Raw genomic sequence first — 26,812 nt, 5'->3', positions numbered from 1 at the left:
CATTCTTTTATGACTTTTGCCATGGTCCGTTCCTGCTCTACCTGGGACCTTTCGTCACCCGCAGCAAACGGTTGCCGTCTCCGAAATAACCGGGAAACGTGCGGACAGGTGATTACCTAATGCAGAAAAGGAGGTCTTTGACGCGTACAGCGCGAACGGATGCTACTCGCTTGTTACCGAAATTACTAAATCCCTCCGTCTGCTTTGACATGGATTTCAGCATCCAACTTAAGGAATCACCCGGCGACGTTTAAACCGATTTGTAAGACCGACGGGGAAATGACTGTCGCAACAGATTTGGAACCTTACAAGTTCCTGCGTCGCGTTATCGTATGTCCATTGTTTGAGCTCTACATGTCAGAGCTGCGCACTTTTCGAGTAACGTTGCGGAATATGTATACTGACCGATAGAAAATATTAAGCGATACGGTCATTGCCTTGCATTTTAAATATTTTCAGATACTAATATTTAAAGCGTGAAAATATTGGCTAAATCTGTGCCGAGATAACGCTTGATTCGTAACAGAGAAGTTGTTGATCCAAACGTCTTGTACTAAATTCTAGACCTATATCATATGCCAGTTTTAGATTCCAAATATTATTAATTGGAGGTTTACAGTGGTTTCATCCAATTACTATTGTGTTAAAAATTAAACGTTATTACCTAGTACACACGTAGTATTTATATTTATAAATAAGCCATTGGATTCTTTCATTTTTTGTATCGATTAGAACAGATATTTTATTTTTAATACTTATAGCGAATTCGGTATCTCGCACTGACTCTGTGCTGTTGCCAGAAAATGAGTTGTATTAGTTGGTTGCGATAGAGACGAAGATTGGGCTATAAGAATCAACCAATCCAAGTCATTTTCTGGTACCAGCACAGAGTCAGTGCGAGATACCGAATTCGCTATTATTAATTTGCAAGAGTCACGTGATTACGTGCAAAATACGTTGACTTTGCGCGAAGGCTCGAAGTGATATCAATTGCATGCGCCGAGCTGTTGATTGCATTAATGAGTCCACAGATTTCGACGTCTCCTTTGTCTTAATGATATATTTAAAAGTGCAAAGCAGATCAGCATGCAATATTAATTTCATTCATTAAAACCGCGATATGAACTACCACTCAGGGCCGAATTAAATTTCTTCACTTCAAGCTAATCGCTATTATGCTCTAATAATATATTGACGAGTAAACGATCTTTCAACCTCGCGTATTCTGTACATATTCAACAAGTTCCGCGTTAGGGTGAAAATTTAGATTTTTGGTAGGAATATAAAAATGTGATAAGAAAAGTATTAGTGTATAAAATATTAGCATTATATTCTTCGTAACTTCAGCCCTTTTTTGTTTTCTTTTAATTTCAACACTGAATTAAGAAACATCTACCTTCTTCCTTTGAACGAAACTTCCACTTTCGAACAAATACATATTAAGGGGGGAGCCTGGTGTAACTAAATGAAAATCGAGGCATTTTTCGGGAATTTTTTTTAAAGAAAGTATTCGATAGATCTTTCTGAAACTTTCAGGATATTGTATTAACAGGTTAAGGTATATAACAAAAAAAAATTATTAAAAAAGAGCGGCAAATAACAAAGTTATGCCCAGTCCGTTGGCGACGCAATTATTGCACTGCGGGCAACGTAGCGTCTTTTGGTTTCATCTGAAGCCAAAAATCGAACAATTTTCTTTTAGTTTATGAGTGTACGCACAGAATGAAGTAATTTGAAACTTAAAGGATGCAAAATGAACAAATGGCGGCCTCTTGAATAAAAAGTTCACTGTTTCCAACGAAATTTTGCCTTAAATGTCTAAAAAAAAGTTATTTATTTAAACAATATCATTATACCAATAACTTAGTACTATGAAGAAAATGTTCACAAATATCCGTGCACAAGGCCAAGTCGATTGGTTGAATATTTTTGGAGTAATATTGCCCGCAAAGTGTGAAACTGTCGTTTCGAGAAAAACGCATTTCAAGTTTTGTGGTAGCCTGGCGCTCCGTAGCAAAACCGGCTATATCCGCTTTCATTTCTCGAATTTCGTTTTGCGGCGTTGGGAACATATTGTCGTGATGTTCAACTATTGATTTATGCAAAAAAAAAAAAAATCGATTTCTTCGATCCGCTACACCAGGCTCCCCCCTTAAATATTTCTACGGAACACATAAACGAGACTTATTATCCACATAAAAGCAGTCTTTAATTACAAAGAAAAAACGAGTACAGCATAATCGTCTAAAGAAACGAATAGTTTATTGAAAAATTCATTTTCATTGCCACCCAGCAAAACTTCACAATCGAAACTCGCAAGCGAGTCGAGTCAGTCGAGCCATTCTACTCAATACAATTTGAGGTTAAGAGGCGCGCCTTCAGCCTCCTTTTATTCGGAAGTCAGGGCGTCGTTCGACGAGAAAAGCCGCTCTCGAGCGGAGGTTAAATAGTTTCGACACTGCTCTGGCAGCGGATAGAAGAGCACTGAAATTCTATGAAGCACGAGCATCGCCCCACCTCGCTTTCCCGCGGAATCTTTTCGAAGATCCCGTTCGAGGAGAGGGGATGCACGTGCCGCGGCTTTTGTTATCGAGATTGTCGTATTATCGAATGTCGCGGCGCGTGCAGGAGAATCATGCATCTACGCACGCGTGGCCGTGTGTTGCGCGCAGCCACGAGAGAGGAGCGGAGGGAGGGGATAGCATGGCGGTGCTGGATCGCCGTTAGTCGATGTACAGACGCCGGTGGATTTGGATCGTCCTTCGTTCTGGTAGGACGAAGGTTTGCCGGAGCTGAAACCTCGCTAATGAATTATGTGGCTGTCGTCGAGTTACGAACCGTGACACGGTTTAATAGTTGACAAACCTTGCTCGACTACACTCGAAGAACACTTTGCAATATATTGAAGTCGTGTGCGGTTAGGCGCGTTAAATGACATTTACGAGATTTCCTCGGTATCGACTCGAAACGCGGTTAGGATTCGACTGCCGAGGAAGATCGAACACTGCTGCCGCGAAAGTGATTTTGTAATCGGTCGACACGTGAATGACATCCAGCTCCGAGGTGATTGACACCGGACAAAGAGACGATCTGCCTACCAGAAAATCTTGCCGAGGAGCCGGTTGTACCGTAAACTGCTGCTGTGAATCGGTGAGTTGCAATTGGTTATGAAGTATTAACGGTATCTAACCGTGTTTCTGTCTGTGTACCACGTTACCACTGACTAAAGCGCGTGTCAATGGAACATGTTGATTCCCGATTCGTACCTCACATGGATCTTTGTAGTCAAATACAATTATATAAGAATATCCTCTGGCACGGATTTGGGGTTATAATTTAAAGCTTGCTTGTGAATATTTAGTTCGAGTGTCAACATAGTGAAACGTATCAGAAACGTCATTTAACTTTCGTCCGTAGAAATCAGTCACCTGCACTACATAGAAAAGAGGTTATGTATTTATTGAAAGATACGTACGTAACCATCTCGGTTGCAAATTGAACATTTCGTGACATAAAATTAATTATTTAGAGTACATATTGGACTTGAAACTTTGTAATTGTAATTCTATAGCCCCAAGTATAAGTACTTTCTTAAATATTTTGTGTGGCTCAAGTAGAAATCAATTTTATTAAATGAATTCAATGCTGACACTTTAGTAACAGAAAAGTGAGCGATATATCAGGTGCCATTGGTGAATCCATGGTGATCCGTAATAGAAATCGGGAATGCAGGTGTGACACGTGCTCTTTCCTCGAGTTACCGTGGCCATTGCGTTAGCATCGTATAATGCACGTAGTCGTGAACTTAATGTGGCTATGACTGGAGCACAGTCAGAGTAAATATAGTAATACACTCGCTCTGATACGGCGCCACGTGCGGTCTACTTAAACCAGTTTTCCTATTGCAAATAACGATTCTTTGCGCCGTTAATCGTTTGTCAATATATTCCAAGGTATTAAGTAATCATTTTTCGTGTAGCGGACGTTTGCAAATGTGTTATGATCCTCGACGCCTCGCTTCGGTAATTTATGTACGCATCCAGGATCGGTAGTCCGGCGAAAATTTGTGGAAACTATGATTTATAAACTGCATGTTTATGAATGTGAAATGATAATATAGAAGATTGTTCGAAACGTGTTGGGAAGAGTTTGTATGAACTGGCAAGCGTAATAGTAATCTTAGTATGCTAGTTGGGAAAATTACGGATCAATTAAACTCAGCGGTGTTATCTACCCTAACGTTTGTTTTCTTTCGTGCGATAATGTGTATGGTAAAAGTGAAAGCTTTGTTGTCGGTATGGTTTAGTCAGGGCACGGTATCTGTATTAATTATAAAATAGCTTTCAATATATTGAAATGATTAATTAATATAATTATAAGGTAGTCATTTTGAATCAGTTACTGTCTAATAATATTTATGAATTTCTATTCTGATAAATATGATAACACAAATGCGATAATTTCTTAACAACGATTTCATTTTTTTAATCTGCAACCATATGTTAAAGTAGTAGCACATGCCAGTTAATAAATCAACTATCTCAATTAGCTAAATTTATAACAAATAAAGTCCTCCTGATAGGATATGTAGTAGGATATAGTAGGCTGTTCTAAAATTTTGTCCTCTTTTTCCTTTCTATTGCTTTAAGGCAACATGTGTTATCGCACTTTGAAGTAGCTTTTAATGTGTTGCAGTTTTGTCTTTGCATATAGTGGAATTCGTCCTAATAAACAAATTACAAGAAACTGACAAAAAACAAGGAATAAAATAACAAATTTCTTAAATGGTTCATCACAAACATAATCATAAACTTTCTAACCATCCATATAAAAAAATTTTTACTTCATCAATATTCCTCAATTATTCATTTATTTCTTCGTTCAACAATTTATGCCCTTTTCATCACAATTTCTAACGGTGATTAACATTTCACACAAAAACTTTTTTGGGCTCTATTCACTCGTTGATCATCATCCGACTATATCCCAAAATATTTTAACTCCCTGTAAGGGATTTTTTTGAATTTTCATTAGATTCATAAAATATTGCCTCCAGATTTTTGCTGAAAATATGACTTTAACGAGTTCTGAAAGTTGCAATTCATCCATAAAATGTTCAAAAGGATGCCGTGTTGGTCATATCGATCTATCGAGCCTCTCTACCGAAACGGCGATCGTTAATTGCGCAATGGGGATCGGCAAACTGTACAATTCCGTTCTAAACATAACACGCGTCGCCTCGATCCGGCTGGCGGCCCCCGAACGTCCTAAAAGTCGAAACCCACGCATGATTTCACTTAACCACTTATTTTAGTCGGGACTTATAAAATGTGTGTCGATATACGTGATCGCACGTGGACGACATTTACACGTGGAAAACAACGAGGGCTGAAACGGCTACCAACCGGGGAAGGTCAACGGGAATTTCAATACGACACGTTCCGATCTCTTTCTTTCCATGTGCCGGCTGCAACTATCGCTGCCACGTACATTTCAGCGTTCACTTATTTCCTCGAAACCAGTCTGTTATGCTGCATTTCATTTAACAATGGAGATCTCCTCGAATTCACTGCATATTTATCAAATGACAAGTTTATAAATAGAATTTGTTTTCGAGTCTCCGAGCTGTTTGATAAAAAAGCTTTTAAGATTTTCTTTCTTGAATTATTATGGGCGAGGTGATTATTTGTATGAAAATAGGGATATGATAGACATAGAGAGTATTGTATATATTAGACATAAAAATAAAAAAAAAAATTAAAATTAAAACCGACTTCAAAATAATAAAAATGCACTAGAAAATCAAAATATAATTTCTTCCCTTGTTTAATCTACGACTCTCATATTTTTTAAGTCGACGCCAGATTTACACAGTGTAAATGATGAGGCGCCGACTTAAAAAATATGAGAATCGTAGATTAAATAAGGGAAAAAATTATTTTTTATTTTCTACTGAATTTTTATTATTTTGAAGTCGGTTTTAATTTTTAAATTTTTTTTTTATTTTTAACTTTTTAGTTTTATATATATATATATATAATATATATATATATATATATATATATATATATATATATAAAACTAAAACATGCTGAAGAGATATGCGCGTACGTACATTAGATAATAATAATTAGGTGACAATAGTCTTTATTATTAACCAGAGTTATGCGAGTACAAACATTAAAAAAAAAACAAAAAAAACATACGAGTCGAATCTATAACCTCCTCCTTTTTGAAGTTGGTTAAAAAGTGGATGGAATGTTTGATTTTACGGTAGTTAGTTATTCGTATTGGTGTTTAGTTTAGATACTTCGTTCTTCAGAATTTCGCGGTGCTACTTTAGTTTATGTAATGTTTCACTGGCGTACACGAATATTTCGAATGCAATTGTTTGTTTTGTATGTACATACATAAGTATGTACATAGTATTTGATGTGGAACTTTCGATTAGGATCTCCATTGTGGATCGAAACGTTAGAACTTGTGGATATGAAGGATATCAGCGTGGAGAGTCACTTTTCATTTATATATTCATTTAATTTTAAATCCATTGGCAAAGTGCACTCGAGGCATAGAAGGTGACCATAAAAAACTAACGTACATCCGATTTCCACGTTAATTTTCTTTTTAATATTATTTCTCTATATTATTCGTACAGCTTTCATTAATAATCTAAAAAATATCAAAGTTACATTTACGTCCTGCAAAAATATATTTTATCATCAATTACACTCAAGACCCGAAAATTAAAATGACACTATATTACTTGAAAGCTTCAGGCTTTTTTAATTAATTACTAGCTTTACTACTCGGCTTCGCCCGAAATTTAGATTTTGATTTTATAAAAAAAAATTTGTTTAGTTTTTTTTGTGAAAATGTTCACATTCGTCTGGATTAGTCAGGCTTAATGAGCTGAGGCACATTTCGTGATCCCAGTGTTTATCGTTCTAAAGTTTTTCGGCGACAGGCAAACACACAAACATATAGAAGCTTTCTGCTTTATATATTAAGATTAATTGAGGCTTCCGGGTTGGAGTCGTGTCCGAGAGGAAATATTTCCCGACGTTTCGCCAGCATTGCAGCTTCATCAGGGGGTCTAATGACACAGTACTGATACTGACACAGTACTGATACTAATACAGTGCTGATACACTATCAGAGTGTCATTAGACCCCCTCACGAAGTTAGCTGCAATGTTGGCGAAACGTCGGGAAATAATTTCTCTCGGACCCGCCTCGATTAATAATGATAATATATTACTTCAGAAACATTCAATCATATCCATTGAATCTACCTAATTGCACACTCAGGTACGCTATCGCTTTGTCGTAAACCGTATAATTGATATGTACTTCTAAGTGTCTACACTTTTGCCCTCTGATATATCAGAAAATTTATTTTAAACAAGTACGAGATAAAAAGGATATCTCGACGTCCTTGTACGAATACGAAATAAATTAATAGGATTAACCTTTAACGACCAAAGATTCAAATCCCCTGTGTATTTCCCTTGTCGAAATGAAATTAACTTTCTCAACTACCACCCACTCGAAAGTTGCAAAATAAAGCACATTAAACAGAGTCGAAAGTGGTTATTCGTTTTAATCTTTGGAGATTAAAATTGCTGAGAATTCGACTGATTAGAACGATGATTCGAATTTAGCTTTTTTCTGAGGTGGCATTTCTAAATCGTAGCTATGCTAAAATTTCTAATCATCTTTCCAATCAGTGAAATAGGCAGTCTTTGCGTTGGTTGTAGAAGAAACTTTCCGAGCCACCAGTAAATTTGGGATTTCGGATCAATTAGAACACTACACGCGCAATTAACGCCGCCGAGGTCCCTGGTCATCGAGTGCAGTCATCTAATGCACCGGGGCGGGCGTTACGCAGTGTCACTTGCGCCAGGACACGTGTGGCCCGTGTGACGGTCGCGGCTTGCGGATTTATGTGTCACGTCGTTGATCGTGTTACGAGATTGTTTCGTCAGAGTCCAATCTATCGATTCAGAACGGGAAGGAATTGTCGCATGGACGGGCACGTGTGCCACGTGTAACTCCTCGCTACGATTCCTCATATTCCGTGCAATGATCTGATAAACGCCTCATTACGCAATTACCCTATCACAATCGGCCGTCGACTGAATGGAATTTTGAAAACGTACGCGATTAAAAATCAGTTATTAGGCAATTATTAATACATAATAGCGTACAGATTTGTGTGCCGAATTATCTAATAATTCCTAGATAATTTGCAATATTTACTTTATCGCAGCGTTCGTATTTTCTTTTTTTTTTATACTTCACCTTTTCTTTTCCTTTTCATCTGATATTGTAAATTACATGGCCAGAACGTTGGTATTAGCAGTTATCACCGTTGTATTGAATCATCGCCTGTTGTTGAGTCACTCGGTTCAGAGACACGTGCCTACACGCACACGCGCTTATACACGCTGTTAATTTGCTGGAAGTGCATCGCAAGGTAAATCGGATGCATTAATCGCCGTTGTCGCAACGCTTAATAAAATGTGGAGGGTGGTGTGCGAGTCAATGACTCGGCAAGAAGTTCTGTTGGGTCTATTTATTGCCATTCCCGACGACGATATCGCACCGTTTCTGATTTAGAATTGGCATGGGTCCACACACGTGCACATTTTATATATTTAAGTCTGCAGCGAGGCGGCTTTCGCCAGTGGATTGTATCGGGAATTCTTTTCCTTCTAATTCGGCGAAAGAAAAATTCTGAATATCATAGAAACATAGTAAAATTGCGGAAGGAATTTCGTTAACAAAAAAAAATCATCACAATGAATCTGAAAGTTTACAACAGTAAGGTGAATGTCCCAATTTCTACTCATGTCCCCATTTCTGCTCGTTTCGTATTTTTCTTATTATTATATGCGTTGCGTTTGTACTATAGTTGCAAGAAAATAATTCTAAATTATTTAAATTTCATGAGCAGAAATACAGAGATTTAGAGTATTATATATTTAGTTAGAAATTACTAATAGTTAACAATCTTGAAATATCTTTCTTAAATAGTTTTTCAATTGGTTGATTTATTATTAAAGAATTAATCAATTACTCTGCAAATTTTCATCTCAAACAATTTTTTTACACCTTTGACGAGTTACCTGTTAAATGAGCAGAATTTGGGACATTCACCTTACCCTAAAGTCAACGAATGTTCAATTCTCGTCACCATCCCCTTAGAATTACTAAAAGAAAATGTCCAACAACAAACAGCTTAATCAGGAACCCATCGTTTTCATAAATTTCAAAATCCACCAGATCTTGCAAACTCTAATGCATTCAAGTTTCTACAACTACTTCGCCCTTTCCTGTGCCAATACAATCCCACTTAATGATTCGCCCTCCTTCCGCTTAACCTTTTAAGCACGAAGGTTGAAACGCTTGGCGTACCCCGTGTGCGGAAATCCTCCAGTCCCGTTCGCCCGCGATACTCGCTGGACGCCCATCGGCGTTCCCCGCCGGTCGCCGTTAACTATCCCCCTTTTCTTTTTCGCGATTCCTCGGCAAAATGCGCGTTGACCGTGCGGATCCACGTGACAGGAAACGTGTGGTGTGCTCGCAATTGTGGCCAACGTGAGGCGGCGTATAACAGCCAGCTCCGCTGGATATCTCGCGCAAAGCCAAGCACGTTTCTCCCGCTTTAATTTCGTTAAGTGCTTTAAGCATGTAACAATCGCGGCCTCGTATCCGGTGTCACGTGGACCGCCTTGTTGCCGGAAATTCGATCACGTTCGACTTTTTCGTCGTTCCTCGCTATCGCCCCCACTTTTTGAGGAGTGTAGGTAGGTATTCTTGGTCGGAGTATGGTAGCTTGTTCGTGTCTTTTCGTCTACGCTCGCCTCTAATTTTCAAATGAGGCACGGTGTTTCAGATATCGATGGCTTAGTGCACAAATATTGTATGTCCACTTTTTGTGACATTTCAGTTTTTACATGCAGCAAACAGTTCTTGGCTGTTTCTTTATGCTGTATAAAAATCACATTTAACCCTCGGCTGCCACACTGGGTCAAATTGACCCGGATTTCGACTTTGCGATCAAATATCTTTGAGGGAATTATACTACTGGCGCCATGCACAGTGGCTCGCATTAATATTCGGACACTTTTTAAAATCGCATAACTTCTTTAGAATTGGTCCAAACGACTTGAGTTTTTTTTAGAAGCTGGAAGGATTAGTTTGCTAACTGACGCGTTTCGTCGTTTTGAAAAAAAATGTATTTGGTTGGAATAGCGAAAATAATAGTAAAGGTCGATTTTTAAACTTTTTTTGTGAGCTTGTAATGAAAATTAAAAAAAAAAATAACAGTTTGTAGATTGCAGTAAGTTGTATACGTGCCTGAAATTTCATCAAAATCGGTTAACGTTGCTCCGAGCTACAGACGTTTAAAGATCGCAGAATAAGGTCGAGAATCGCTGATTTCGGGAATTTTCGCGATTGAGACACTTCTCGTATGAGACACTTCTGACGCTCAGTACCTGCGAGTATTTCGGATAGGTACATCCCCTTGCACTGGTATAACAAAGACGTTCGTCATAAGACATTAAGAAGTTCGACATAAGTGTTCTAAAAACAGCTAATCGTAAAAGAGTAGCGCTTTGAGAACTCAAAAATAGGTTTTATGGATCACACTGCAGAGAGTAAGTGTTACTTCTTAGAAGCTAATTTCAATTTCGGGGCCAAACTTAAAAACGGACGTCAATTGTGCAGACACCTATGTATAAGTACGTAGTTAATGATGCAGCTGAAACGGAAACTATTAGGATGCTGCATATGAAATTGCTGTTTCGCGTCGGAAAGTTTGAATGAGCATACCTATTTTTTGTTTTTTAACTATCTTTTTATTTTATTTTTTTTGGAGTTTCTGTGACGCTTCTCGAGTCAGAAGCCAGCGTTAGCAATTATTATTGTATCCCCGCCACAAATAAAGGGACTTCTACGATCCTTGATTAACTTGATTATTGAAATGGTTTTAAAAAAATTCCATCAGCTTAATTGAGCAGGACCTTCAACTTCTCGGTTCGATTCGCATGTTCTAGGTTCTTTCATGTAGGTATATGTATACACCGCTCAAAAGCGTTTGATCACTTGTTACATGTACTGTTTGATAACGGTGAAAATAGAATGAAACAACATAGTTGATTATTGCTTGTCTTTACCAAGTTGCAAACCTTGAATACGCGCCGAAAAATCTTTCGCCCAAATTCAATATTTAATTTACACAAACGTAATTGCAATAAATAAATATTCTTCTAATATTCCTGCTATTATGCATAGATCCAACTAATTTTCTGTGAAATTTGGGCCTATCTTGTTTCATTCTCCTAATAAAATTTCTTTGAGCATTTCTTTCGCAGCTGCTACTAACTAAAAATATATTAATCAAGGTTTATGCTAATGTAAATTATAATGGGTTATTCTGAATCTAACGTTACCTAAAATAAGTAAAATATAGTATACGATACGTGTGAGGTGGGCGGATACTACTGTGATCTTTCGCTTCAAAATGCTTTCGTAACACTTGAATGTTCGTAATTTGTTGCTATATTGTTGGCGATCGTTTTGTTGCCAAGAATATCACCAAAATTGGCAGTTGTATCTCGGGAAGACGAAGATCATGGTGTCAGTAATAATCAAATAATAAATAATAACCGAATCGCAGTTCGGAAAGCACTTTTAACATAACAATCTAGAACGAAACGATTGCTATGAGCTAATAAATATCCAAATTGTGCCGCTAACACGTAGAAAAACGTTCTATTTCCTCTTTTGTCAAACGCACCTATAACAAGTGAACAAATACTTTTGAGCGGTAGTGTACATTAAACTGGCGATTGCCTGATCATTGCTTCGAAAGATTTCGAAAAGTCGAACGGCAAGAGATAGTAAAATCCTATCTGCGGCCGCCACATGTTGGCGCACGTGTTTCGTTTGCGTCATCGAATAGCAAAATTCTTATCTACGGGGCTTAAACGCGCATGCAGATTACAATGCTGCAACGTTATTCCTTTCATTCATGCTACTACGAATCCACGTGTGCACGCCGTGCATCACGCGGGTCTGTGTTCCAGCCCATTGTCACGTGTTATCGCACCCGATAGTCTGGAATTTTTTTTTTTTTATTCATACACCGGACCGTTTCCAGGTAATATCGCTTTATCACTGGAGCTCTTTCCTTCGCGACGACGTTCACGTGGGATCGTATTCAGAGAAATGTCGCTAGTTTTTATTGCATTAAGGCTCGCACTGGTGTGGGATCACATTCTGTATTAACACTTCGAGTGGCGCCGGCGTACTTTCATTCAAAAATGGGCAAATTTTTGTTTAAATAACATTTAGATTAACGAATAAAAGTTACAAAATTTATTCGTCATGTGTCGAATAAAGCTGACCCTTTATTCGACGAATAAAGTTCCTTTTTTTTAAATTTTTATTCGTAATTCGGAATTTTAGTTAAATAAAAGTTGTGCCCATCTCTGCTTGCGCTCCCAGGGATTTGGATTTTGGATAGCATCGAAAGTGTTGTCCGAAAGCCCCCAAATATTTGTTTTGAAAACAACTCAAGCTTGGAATCATTATTATTATTTATTTATTTATTTAAAATTTTGAAAAGGAACACCAGATCAGAAATTCGTTTTGTACAAAATCTTCCCTGTAGGAGCTTAGAGAACTTAAGCGACTTAAAGGGGCATTTTTTAAAACCTTGCGCCACCGAAAGTGTTAGTACGCGACTTGAGATTATTATTTTCTGTTCCGAGGTTTATCGTGCTAAATGGGAGTCAGAAGTTTCGATAGGATACTTACGTGCTCGGCTAATCGCTCAGCAGGGGAGAAAATCAATAGCTCTTGTAAAACGTGGTAAAGACTCTTGAAGGAAAGGGTCGACGGGAAATTTGCGATAGAGACCGATCTAACAAGTGTATCAACTGAGGAGTTGAAATGGTAAATGAGATGCAAATGGCAATTTTTTGAAAATTTTCAGTGTGGAATTTACATCCTTTTCCACTAAAAAAATAATTTTTTATTCCTTTGAATATTGGAATAATTAGTATTCTAAGAAATTTAGAGGAGTTGCTGCGATAGCATAATTTAAATGTTACGCCGAACAATTTTTGAAGAAGTGTCGTCTGTTTGATTGGATTAAATTGAATAAGCGTCGGTGTGTGAAAGTTATTCTAGATGCTGATTTATTATTATTATTATCCCGTAAATCGGGCGGTAAATAAAAAATAAACCAGTTCTCGCGAGGCCTTTAATTCCGCGTCTTCAAAGGAACTTGAAACCCCGCCCGCGATCAAAGTGCACGTTATATGCACATCACTGCTTTTCCTCTCCGCCGCGCTCGCGTTCCTACCCATCGAGAAGTAAAAGTGAGGATCCAAAAAGGATGAAAGAAACTGCGCGCAAAGATAGTTACGACGGCGATAGAACAGCAGTAAGCTCCAGGGGGCGGCCCTGAGGAAACGGAGAGGAACTGGAGGAGAATAATAAGATCGTTAATTGCAGACTGCAAGGTTCTGCTTGAACGTAGTAATGGGACTAAGCTAATTGGCGCGAGCAATAAAAAGAGCCACCAAACACAGGCGAGAGGTCCAACCTCGATAGCGTTTATAAATACTTCGAATACCTTGACAGCGCAAAGCCTCAATCCATAAATCAAAACGTCATTAACCCTTACGCGGAATTTGTAAAATTACACGGATACGTAAATTTGGGTCAAATTCACTCAACGTCATACATTCGCAAGGAACGAGCATACAAAAATAAAACTCAGCTCGTCTAATTATTACGGTTTAATGTTTGAAAAACTTATTAAATTGTCATAATAAAAAAAAAATATATACTATTATTATTTAGTACTGGCGATTATTATTTGTTTAAAGATACGGAGGAATTTCAGTGGAAATAATACATTAGTAAAGAAGGATGTGTCAAAATTGCTTTCACGACTGTTGCGTTGAATGTCTCACATTGTATATTCATGCTTTTCGTTTTTCCTTTTCTGTTTCTCTCTGTCTTTCTTTCTTAACGTGCGTCCGATTTCCTACCTCGTTTTGTAATTAATTGTACCAAAGGGCTGTCTACCCCGTCTATTGCAATTAAAATTAAAAATTAAATTAAAAAATGACCCAACTTCCGTGCAAGAGTTGAACAGAAAATATCCTATATTCCCTCGCCCTTGAATCGTCGAAGCACTTATGGCTCGCATATGCAGCATTCGTCGAGTGTTAATTTACCAGAGTTCGGAGATTATCGAGGTTTGGGTGGAATTAATGCCCCTCGAATTAATCGTTGATGGACCAAAAGCCACTTCGACGCGTAAACCCCATCCTAGTTGTGCAGTGGCGTTGTCTGGAAATGATCGAAATTCGTTTCGAGAACGATTTGCTCAAGCACTCGTTGGGCGAGGAGTGTCGAGTAGCCGTCGCTACTCGAGGGAAACGCTGCCAGACGGCAGGGTCGGTACCTCCTGGGGGGAAACAAGGGGACATCGTACGCATCCCCCCACCGGTACATCACCGAAGAGCACTGCGTGAGGACGCACAGAGCTGAGGTCGTCGAACCCGGCAGCGGTGGCCACGTGTATCCACGGGGAATATCCCATCCTTTTACCGCCGAAGGGCGCGTGTACCGCGAGGAGACGATCGTCAGCCAGCGCGGGTCAAGTGGTGGGGGACGTAGTGGGCGCCGATTGGTCGAAGTCTACGACGGAGAGCGGCGGTGGGGGTAAGGCTGCACGTGGCGCGCAGCGCTTTCGAAGAATGAATCGCGGATTGCAACTACCCACGATTCGGCAACCTCTCGAATTCGAAATTTGCGAAACGTAAAAATCCCAGCCGGATCCAATCTGGGGTTCGAGGACTTACAGTGAGTAAAAAAAGTATTTGGACGGTTTTTAAAATCGCATAACTTCTTTAGAATTGGTCCAAACGACGTGAGTTTTTTTTAGAAGCTAGAAGGATTAGTTTGCTAAGTGACGCGTTTCGTCGTTTTGAACAAAATGCATTTGGTCGGAATAGAAAAAAAAAATTGTAAAGGTGGTTTTTTTTAACTTTTTTTTGCGAGCCTGTAATGAAAATTCAAAAAAACCGTTTGTAGATCGAAGTAAGTTGTATACGTGCCTGAAATTTCATCAAAATCGGTTAACGTTGCTCCGAGCTACAAACGTTTAAAGATCGCAGAATCGAGAATCGCGAAAATTCCCGAAGTCAGCGATTTTTAATTGAAAAAATAGCTGTGGAAAAAGCGAGTTTTTTTTATTAAAATTCACCAAATTTTTAAATTTTAATATTAAGGTCTACAAATTTACAGGAATAATGGCAAAGAAAGAAAATTGGCTGGGGTGCGATACACCCCGTGTGACCACGAAGGGTTAAAATACGGAACTTTAGAATAGAAGAGAATATAGCGTAGTGATTTTACGATTGATAATCTATTTCGTTCTAGGAAATCACAAGTTTTCCACTTTAGCAAGGTTTAATGGTATCTGTCAAGATGTAAGTTTAGTTTAACCTTTGATGTGCCCGAGGGGGCTGCTTGAAATGTAAGGGTTTAATGAAATTGTACGTCTTCGCGCGGAAGACCGAAAGTTCTGCAAAGTGAGTTCACATTACTTGATAGAATTTCATATTCATGAATTGAAAAGCTTTGTGCACTTCGCAGATGGTATAAAATTACCATGCTAACGATCTCAAGTCAGCACGAAAAAACACTTTGCGTTTTCCATTTCAACCCTAATTCGTACAGGTTTTTCTAGTTCAAGCTCATGCTTAAAGGCGTGATTTATCGTTGAATGTTTAATTAACCGAAGCCTTGCACCGTTGATAATACCATTCAACTATTATCCATGTGATTTGGATGTGAAACTAAATTCGTGAGCTCAGCGTTGCTATAAAGACCCACTCAAATGGAGTAAAAAAAAAAAGCAATACTTCAAAATGCACAATTTATAATAAAACCAAAAGTTTCCTTTAAAAAAAAATTCTATACTTTTCTTCCATGCTACCCAAGTAGCATTCGACATTGCATAATAAATTCCAGAATGTAAAGCCACATTCCATAATAACAACAACAAGTCAACTCGCATCGAGCGTTCATAGAACAAACGTTCCGATAAGTAGGTTAGCAAAGTTCAGTTTAAATGGGATTGGCAAACTTTGTCGCGCATGAATGCAATTTCCGCGCCGCATTGTTCGAGCCCCTTTTTCCCCCGCCTGGCTTTTACGCTTTGGCGCTCTATTTTGTATCAATCCGTCGTATTTGCACCGGTCTGGCCTACATGGTTAATCGATAGACGGGTTAAGCACGCCTGGCGATAATTTTCAAGCGAGCACGTGGGCGCGGTTGTTTTGCACCGTACGCATTGAGTCGCCGTTTTATCTCGACACAGTGTGTACATTACGATTGCAAAAAATTGTTGCGCTGCCTAAGATCTTACCAATGACACAGCGTCATTAACGAATCATCGAGCTTAATTAGAAAGCTCGAATTAAATCTTGCGCGATAATGGCCACTCGAAAATCGCACAAAATTATTATTTAGAATGTGTTAAAGTATTGTGTTTAAAAAAAGGTGTTTAAATTGTTCTGTTTAAAAAAATTATTGTTAGTAGTATGTTCTTCATTATTTTAATGGCTACCTTATTAACATAGCGGGTGGCGGTAGTCACCATTAGTAGCGAAAGGGTTGGTCAGTTATAATTAATTGAAGGAAATATTTGTGGTTGACAGGCCTTATCACGAAGAATTTTCATAATAGGACGGTTTCGTAAATGAGCTTTCACACTTATCGATTCTCGTTCAGCTCCAAGCTGAACTCGTTATTTTCACAGATACCAGAGATCAAAGACGGCGAAGTAGGCGTGCCGCTAAGCACGGTGCTGATAAATGAAGCTTGCCTACACACGTGTAGTAATTTCCTTCGTCCAACCCACTTACACTCGTTCCATTCGGGATTTATAGATTTTGGCAATCGCATTAACGCTTTCGAACACCCACGTACGTTTGATTTGTACAGAAAAATTTACTCGATCACGTTGAATAAACAACAATAAATAGGATTAAAAAAATATATAACCTCTCGTTAATGTTCACTTAATATGAATAGTAAACGAAGTAGCCATCAAATTGATTGAAAATATAAAAATTAAATTGCACACTTGTATGTCACACGTCTACTACAGAATTTTCTATTTCAGCAAAAAAATTTGATGTAGCAGTTAGCGAAATAGTCTAATATAAAATGTTGATCCGTCAATTCATATTTATCATAGAAATAGAGTGAAAATTCATATCGTTAAACTAATTAATCTTTTTACGTAATTAGAGACTCGACGGTTTCGTTCGTAATAGTTATTACGAATGATAGGATCTGATCACTGATGTACGGAATTACATTGCGCAACAGTTATTTGTGTACGTACCAGGCAAACAGTATTCCGCCCACAGTTAGCATTCGACGTTCGCGAATTTATCACCGATTCCCCACAATTCAGAGATTGAAAGGAAATTTCGGAAAGAAAAGCGAAAATACGTGTTCGCGTCGGTAACAGTCACCGTTCCAATTCTAAATTAGAGTTGAGGAAAATAATGAAAGAGGGACGAGTTATAGTATTAAGGCTCTCTTTATAACAAGGGCGATCACTTATACAACTTGGAAAAATGTGTAACGAATATCGTAATTTTAAAGGGATCCCAATTTTTCTTGCATATGAAATTAATTTTTCTTCCAGTTCATGGAAATGTTTGTTGAAGGGGGTGAAGAATTCAACAAAGTGTAATAGAGAAATATGTAAAAGTTATAGAATAAAAAATGAAATATATAGCTTAAAAGCTTTGTAGTACCTTGATTACAATAATTATATCTAATGAATTTGATCAGTAAAGTCTTAAATAGTAAAATTTTCAGTTTTTCAAGAAATTAATTTAAAGTTTATATGTAATTTAAAAATTTATAGTATTTTAAAGGTACGCATTGTTTGGCAGGCTCTAGTGTTGAAATACATTGTTTGCAAACATATCGGTAGATAAACGAAAAATTCATAATGATCATCGATAAAAGTCGCGAGTAATTTTGGCAGAAAATGGGCGTAGAATTGCTGGAGCTTTTTGCAGGTTTAAAGAAATTGATTAAAATAGAGGTGAGGTGTACCTGAAGCTAAGCTCGTCATTGAAATTCTGGGGACAGATTGCGCGACGCAGTAACAGTCATTTTGGAGGCGATAAATTTCGAATGTATCTCATGCGAGATCTTGGACAGCTCGTGAAACGGTAATAAACGATCGATAATGCTGTCACACAGGCAATCCAGTCATTCTTATGAGCCTCTGATATCGACAGCCTGTGCACGCTTGAGCAGAATAATAAGATTTTTTTCTTAATGTGTTCGACACGTGCAGATGTATGGCGGTATGCACGAGTCGTGTGGAATATTTTAGAAGTGGGCAGAGTTGTGTGTTAAATAGATGGATAACTTTTATGTTGTAATACTACATGTCGTTTAAAAATCGTCTAGAACATAATAAGACATTATTCTTATGAACACTTGCAAATTTTTCGATTTTGACTCTTCCAATCTTTATATTCTGTTATATTATAGAATATTCATTATCAGTACAGGATAGTTTTTTATCTACTCCTCTAGGTATTTAGGTCTGTACTCCTCTATTTTTGAGCATTGATTTTTTTAATGCTTCACTGGACTTTTCTACTTTCCTAGTCTTTTAAGTTGATACTGTAATTTACCAACACTTTTAATTTGCTACCCCAATTCTTCTACTCTTCTAGTCTTCAACTCCTTCTACTTTTCTACTCTTCTAGTCTTTAACACCTTCTACTTTTCTACTCTTCTAGTCTTCAACACCTTCTACTTTTCTACTCTTCTAGTCTTCAACACCTTCTACTCTTCTAGTCTTCAACACCTTCTACTTTTCGAATCTTCAACACCTTCTACTTTTCTACTCTTCTAGTCTTCAACACCTTCTACTTTTCTACTCTTCTAGTCTTCAACACCTTCTACTTTTCTACTCTTCTAGTCTTCAACACCTTCTACTTTTCTACTCTTCTAGTCTTCAACACCTTCTACTCTTCTAGTCTTCAACACCTTCTACTTTTCGAATCTTCAACACCTTCTACTTTTCTACTCTTCTAGTCTTCAACACCTTCTACTTTTCTACTCTTCTAGTCTTCAACACCTTCTACTTTTCTACTCTTCTAGTCTTCAACACCTTCTACTTTTCTACTCTTCTAGTCTTCAACACCTTCTACTCTTCTAGTCTTCAACACCTTCTACTTTTCGAATCTTCAACACCTTCTACTTTTCTACTCTTCTAGTCTTCAACACCTTCTACTTTTCTACTCTTCTAGTCTTCAACACCTTCTACTTTTCTACTCTTCTAGTTTTCAACACCTTCTACTTTTCTACTCTTCTAGTCTTCAACACCTTCTACTTTTCTACTCTCCAGTCTTCAACACCTTCTACTTTTCTACTGTTGTAATCTTCAACACCTTCTACTCTTCTAGTCTTCAACACCTTCTACTTTTCGAATCTTCAACACCTTCTACTTTTCTACTCTTCTAGTCTTCAACACCTTCTACTTTTCTACTCTTCCGTCTTCAACACCTTCTACTTTTCTACTCTTCCGTCTTCAACACCTTCTACTTTTCTACTGTTGTAATCTTCAACACCTTCTACTTTTCTACTCTTCTAGTCTTCAACACCTTCTACTTTTCTAGTCTTTGTCACCATCTCCTTTCCTATTTTTCTAGTCTCCAGCACCTACGTTTCTACTCTTCTATTTCTCAGCAAAATCTACTCTACTACTCTTCTATACTTCTATTCTCCTGGCCTCCTACTCTCCCACTATTTACGTCGATCTCACCACTCTCTTCATCTGAGCGTCCATTACCTTTATGCTCTTAATTCTCCAATATTAATCAACGCTTCACTTGATGCTTAAAGTCAATTCCCGAGTTTTCTTCAGTGTTCCATACTACATCGTATAATACACCTACGATACTCATAGTAAATATCATTATAACATTGGAAAGACTATCCAAATCCCCACGCATAAATTAAACAGATTAAATGACCTATCTTCCGGAAGTAAAATAATGAAACAACCACCGTAACCGTTGTTATGGTCGTATCACAAAGTTTATATATAATCGCATAATTATTGACACGCGCGCGCGAATCACGTTAATGTTTTCATATCGGCGTTATTTTTGTCCCGAAGTATTCAACCGCGACACGTGCCGCCGTGGTGTTTTTCATAACAACCGAGTGAAAAATCGTAACCGTTCACACGAAAAAGTTGCATTCTCGTGTACGGCTGCGCGGGGATGGCCGAGAATGGTCGCAACGGATATAAATACTCGTAACGATACCATTGAACTCGTAAGTTAAGCACGTGGATCGGTGAAATTTTTACACTCTGCACAACGGCATCATCGTACTTTTGTTCTTCGCACGCGTTGGATCCGGTTCCAGTCGCGCGAGATTAAAAATCACGTGGCGAACGTGATCCATTCGCACACACCTCGCGAATGGATTTCGTACGAATGAATTGGTATTTACCGCGAGTTTTATGTCGGTGCGTTTCAATCCGTTATAGCTGGAGGTATTTTGCTTCGGACTTGGCCGCTTTCAAAATTTAAATGGCGAAAGAATATTTCAATTAATTCTGTACGATAAGGATAGCACGCTACCAATTGGAAATATTTTTACAGCACTCACAAATCCACATAGTGTGCATAATTTTCATAGATACATGGTTGATACAGTGGCTGGTATCCAACTTATTTTGGCTAAGATATCCAGCAATGATATTTTTTCAATAGTAATGTTAAATAAGGGAGAAGGGATGGCGTGTTAAATATTCAAGTAATACAGTAAATATTTCAAGAAGCGTACAATGTTAATACTTGATATTACACTTAAAATCGTGCACTACTGTAAATGAGCCAACAAAAGAACACTTCACAATTTGTCCAACCATCTTTGAAGGTGAAAGGAGCATATAATTAATTAGGAGAACTAGGTGTGAAAAAGAAACAGCTTAGATTTTAGAGCAAAAATGAAATGTAATAATTAGCTCAAATTGCCACTACTTTAAGCAAAAATATTTTCCTTAATCAAGTGAATAATTAAATGATTGAAACATCCCTTCGAGTCATGATCCTTTATTTTATTTTCAAGCAAAATTTGGTCAGTTCCACTCTACTTTAGAATATGTATGTCTTCTCTTCAGTTTGATAAATAAGTGTACAGATAAAGTAATACACTTTCGCAGGTGGTAATTTTGTTTCTGCTTCATCAGAAATAGTCTTGAAACGTTGTTACTTGTAAAAGCATCCGCCACCACCCTACATGTAACATATTTTGCATATTAACTCGACTTCGAAATAAGAATTCGCAATTCTAATTCACAATAGCATAAAGCTTGGTTAATATATTTTTGTTTTGTGTGCCTTCAATTGAGAAATTGTAGGGTAAACGCACCAATAAATGAACACTTAAGGCTAATGAATGAACACTTTTATAAAATTATGTTTGCAGCGCGATTGATTCCACGTGCTGCAAAAATTGTTTGGATAGGAAGCAAGAAATTAAAAGAAGTCTGTAATTAATTAGTTGCTTATTTTAATAATTTATTTTACTCATTTTAATATAAAATGTCCATTCACTGGTACATGTTCATTTACTGGTACATCCACCCTACACAGTTTATTTAAGAAATTATTATTATCCGCGGAAGCAGCAAAGATCGTGGGAAAAAATATTCGCCCAAATTCAATATTTAATTTATACCAACGTAATTGCAATAAGTTAATATCCTTCTAATATTCCTGCGATTTTATTGCAAGCTTTAATCTATTATGCACAGATGCAACCAATTTTCTGTAAAATTCTGGCTTATCTTGTTACAGTCTTCTAGCAAAATTTCTTTGGCTCCACCAAAGAATATATTAATCAAGGTTTATATCAATGTAAATTATAACGCTAATTCTGAATTTGACATTACTCAGGCAAGTAAACTGTGGTATGTGCATGTGATTTGAACCGTTGCACGTAATGCACTTTTCAGTGAAATCGTAAAGTTTTTTTTTATAGCAATTTAGTAAATTCGGCGTCATTACATTGCTCGCGGCGAATTCTTGGAAAGTTGCCGTATACATAGTAGTTCGTGTACGACACGTGTTCGCGGTTATAAATATGTGTGGCGGTATCGACGGAAGAAAGACACACGTGCGCCCTTCTTCGCAGAAGGCCTTGCACTTCCCCTTGGTTCTGCACTCATAATTTCGCTGCAGTTCCATCGCATTGTCAGACAACTGTACTTCTCCTATCTCGGCTTTATTCGGGAAGGTTTGCACGCAGAACTCTCTCTTAACGGCACGATTATTCATGCCCATGCGCGTTCTGCTATTACTAACCATATCGTTAGAATCACAGCTTCGCTATGTTTCATCATAAAACTTTATATTCCACTCGATAATATTTTTGCAAAGGGTAGGTACATTAAGGGTAGTTTTCAGCTTTTACTCTTCGCAATATATTTTCTTGTAAAAGTGGCGCCACTGCGAGTTCTAGACGTGACGGAGAAAAAAAATTCAGCAGGTATAACTGCAAAGAATATTCTTCAATCTCTACCTTTATTTAAAACCGCGTAGTTCTACTAAATAGTTAGAAATTTCGTGAAAAATGTCCAAACTTCCCTCCCAAAAATGGTTTCTACACAAAGCGTGTACAAATATAAAAAAAAAAAATACCAGCGGCCGTAGCCGTGATGGAAAACACCGGTTCTCGTTAGATCACCGAAGTTAAGCATCATGGGGCGGTGTACTGGGGAAAGATGGGAGACCACCTTTCTCCCGGTGCGCTGCTGCTGCTGGGACCCGAAGGAGAGAGGAGGGATAAAAAAATGTGTGACTATAGTTCGTTGGGCAATATAAGCAAAAATAAACTTGAAACGCCATCCTGCTTAAAGCACAAGAAAACAGTAAAAACAAACAAACAAACATAAAAAAACAAGACTTCAAATACAAATGACAATTGAGAGGAACATACTTTTCAAATTCCCCAGCCACGTAGCCACAGACTTCAACTAAAAAAGTACCCAAAACCAGAGTTTCCAGCTTTCGGGAAACTGAGGATATGGTGACCCCGTTCCTGAATTATATTCACTTCTCAACAGTTCCTTTACAATACACTTCCCTTGGGAAAATCGAAACTCATTACTCGAGTGGAGTAACGAGTAATTGCTCCACCGATGTTCGCGCCAATTGCTGGATTTATAGCGAACGAAATTACAGACGATTTCCTCGTGTGTTATCTCGGCAAACGAGGGAACCGTGGACAAGCCGAATATTCAGCACGTGCGCCCTTATTGAAGGCCACCCAGTTCCCTCGCCCTGTTTCCCCTCCCGATGCAACCCCTCTGCGATTCCGCGGCGGTGCCCGTTGCCTTTCATCCGTACAGGGGGGGAAAAGCAGTTCCTGACGAGCCGTTCGCAGAAGCAACCACTTTGGCCGGGTGCGAATACACCGTCCGTGCCGTCGCGCGTCCGACACCTACGATATATCACGACCCCCCCTCCGTGAATAATCGGGGTGTATCTGTCACGACTCGGAATTACCGTTGGGCCGCTTTTATCCTGTGCCACGCGCGCCGACGGATCGTGCTTAACCGGGAAGATTACACGGGTAAACGTGGGCTCGTGGGATTCTTGCGGACGGAAGAGCGTTGGAAGGATTCCGATGAATTCAGAGCGTGAGTAAATCGAATCGTATGGATAATATACAGAGTGCTTCACCTAAATCTATGCAGTGTACTCGCCCCTCAAATTACTCAGGCTTACAAATGTGGCGTTGAGGCAAAAAACCCACATTGAAATTTTCTTCTTCTTCCTATTTTATGTGATTAGTACAGCCTGTTGGAATACATTAGTACTACTGACTCAATTTTGCTGAGGAAGTGGGTTAGTCCGTTTCGCTCTCAATAACTCAAGTATTTTTCGCTTTCTTCTTTCGCAAACACCGTGTCACTCGTGTAGACTCTAGACAGTATGTCATCCATATTAACTTTGCGTTTTAGTAGTCCCGGCAGCTTCTTGTAATCCTACTACTATTTTCCCCAGCTAGCCTTTAAAACCTTGAGACATTTTTCAACGACGTTCAGAATCTGTCACGAAGTCAGGCTTGTCACTTATTCGCTGTAAGGTTTTGAATGTTGGATTAAATAAACTTCTTATTTAAAATGAGATGGTGGTTCGAACATCCCTCTGTCATTTACCACCTGAAATGTTTCTGCTACATTTAAGATTTCATAAAAAGGTGCATAGTTTTGTGGGGGTCGGCGTAGAGTAACGATAGTTTTATTCTGTTGGGAGTGGTTAATGAGATGAAACTTTGTTTTTTTTGCAAGTTTTTTAGAGGAACTTTAGGGAGCTTGGAGGATTTATTGCTGCAGGTGTGCAAAGTGGCTATTAGGTATCGGTAAATAGAATGTAGCCTTCCATTTAAGAGGACGTCCTCATCAAATCGCTCAAAAAATAGGTGATCTTTAGAATTTTTTAAAAAAGTATACAACATGCAGTAAAAAACTCTGTGGCCTTTATGTGCACTTAGTGCCACGTAGAAATTGAACCATTACAGCAAACTGAACAAAAATTTCATACCCTTGAATAACGTGTTAATAAAGCCCATGCAGTTTTTTTAATGGATGTTGTATGCTTTTGGAAAAAAATCCCAAACATCACCTATTTTTCTGAGCGATTTCATGAGAAACTCCCTTCAAAAAGGCAAAGTTGACATTCGTGTTTCATTAACCCCTCCCAACAGAATAAAACTTTCATTACTAAACGCCTCCCACAAAGCTGTGTATATTTCGTAGGAAACATCTTTATGTAATTTGAAATATAGCAGGAATATTTCAGGTAATAAAGTTGAGTGAAACACCCTGCATAATAATCAATTTGAAATTTCGTTCAGCAATTTCTTATAAAGCTGCTGTAATTACGTTACAAAATTCAGGGGCCCAGTGGAAAACAAGCACATGCCACTGTGTTTTGCTTTTAATATTATGTAGAAACGAACGTTCATACGTGGCATGTGCCTATTTTCCACCGAGCCCCTCAATTGTGAACGAGTCAATGACAGTGCAACTTGTGCAATATTTTATGAAGAGGGTTGCAGAGGGGGAGGTTTATGGAAGTTCAACGGTCGAAATTAATTTTACCGAGAAATTTTTCCTTGTGCACGCTATGTTGTTGTATAGAGTATGGAGTAGCCGTGTGCGGAATTTTAGGGAAATCGGTGACCCGAATGAGGCTCACTCCTGTTGGTGTCTTGGGTACATCTTAAGGGTTGCACGCGCGTGGGCTTATCCGCCTTTTCTCGCGCGGGCTATCGGTATCCTTTCACGGTCGCACGTGGTACGACGAAGTCCCCGAGGTCAAAGCAGCGGCTGGGTATTATAACCGGTCGAGGGGAGACGAGAAGTCGTGCCGAGGCTCTCTCTGTTGCTTTATTTCGGTGCAGGCACGTGCACCGTTCACGGTAATCAGGTCATCGTCTGCATCGATCGCGTCGCCAACCGGTACGAGTGCACACGTGTAATTCATGGCAGGGACACGCTACCACATTCGGTCTGCGCGTGTGTGTGTGTTGATTGGATAGTTTGCGGTGCAGCATGTCACTTGGATAGGCCAGTTTTTTTTTCACGACATAGGTAACGTCTGGAGATGTTAGAGCTGAGAAATGGAGGAAAAGGAAATCGAGAAAAATTTGTGCAGAAGTAAAAATCAGAATTGACGATTTGGAATGACAGTTAAGTTTTGTAACGTCGCAGTGGATCTTACATTTTTTCACCTTAATTGGCAGATATGACGGTTTGGATAAGTGACTGCTAACGTTTTTGAAATACTTGGAAGAAACCATTTTCAAAATCGGAGTTTCGTTTTTACAAACATACAGTTAAGGGGTCTTCCTAGTTTAACGCTGTTAATATAAAGCAAAATTTCTGGAATATTTTAAAAGAAAAGTATTAAGTATTACAGTTCCAAACTGTGTACGTTTATTAATTGACATTCGAAGAATGTGCTCAAATTTTGTTGTGCAATAATAATAATTTTGTTCAAAGTTACAATGATAGTAGTAAGAGGGGTTTGAAAAAAATTGTTGCTGGCGAACATGATTCTGGCTGTCGTAATCATCTGAAAGAAAGTACGTAAAATTTTGCTTAATCTATATGAGTGTGATTATCGTGTGAACTGGAATGAAGTAAGTATTTGAAAAATTTGAATTTTGCAACACAGAAAACTAACAAATTTTATTCCGAAAAATGAAAACTTTCATTTCAAATTTTGTGTTTTCCAATATTTCGTTTTCATTCCCCTAAAATTCGCAGCGTCAAAGTAGGGAGACCCCTTAAGGGGATATTCTCTTGCAACAACCCCAAAAGTAACCGATACTTACGACTTTTTTTTTTAAAAGACTATTGTTAATATTGGATTAAACTCTTTTGGGATATAAGCAGGCATCTTTAAATTTGTAGAAAATATTTTTTTTATGTCGATCCTTCTGATTAATTATTCATTATTGTGGAATCTTGGGACTGGGCTCAGAATTTTAACTTTAGTTTTTATCAATAACACTTATATAATAATTAATAAATTTATTAATAACAAGGTTAATATTAAGTATAATAATAACCTTATTATAACCTTATTATTATAAGGATCGACATAAAAAAAAATTCTGCAAGTTTAAAGATGCCTCCTTAT

At 38.1% G+C, this 26,812-nt stretch overlaps 1 protein-coding gene across 2 annotated transcripts in view; it reads left to right on the top strand.

Moving 5' to 3' along the window:
- The first annotated feature begins 2,700 nt into the window (after positions 1-2,700).
- LOC143373571 (uncharacterized) overlaps positions 2,701-26,812 on the top strand; it is a 34,431-nt gene continuing 10,319 nt past the window's right edge. The window contains exon 1 of one of the 2 annotated variants that reach the window (XM_076820971.1): positions 2,701-3,150. Coding sequence is in view for 1 of the 2 variants with exons in the window: in XM_076820970.1 (XP_076677085.1) it covers positions 23,456-23,799 (344 nt within the window). In the remaining variant the exon portion in view is untranslated. Of the gene's footprint in view, positions 3,151-23,440; positions 23,800-26,812 lie in introns of those variants that run through there. The other variant, XM_076820970.1, reaches the window with a different exon arrangement.

This window comes from Andrena cerasifolii, chromosome 9 (genome assembly GCF_050908995.1).
Source record: "Andrena cerasifolii isolate SP2316 chromosome 9, iyAndCera1_principal, whole genome shotgun sequence".
NCBI lineage: Eukaryota > Metazoa > Arthropoda > Insecta > Hymenoptera > Andrenidae > Andrena > Andrena cerasifolii.
This window is presented reverse-complemented; position numbering and strand designations above follow the sequence as displayed.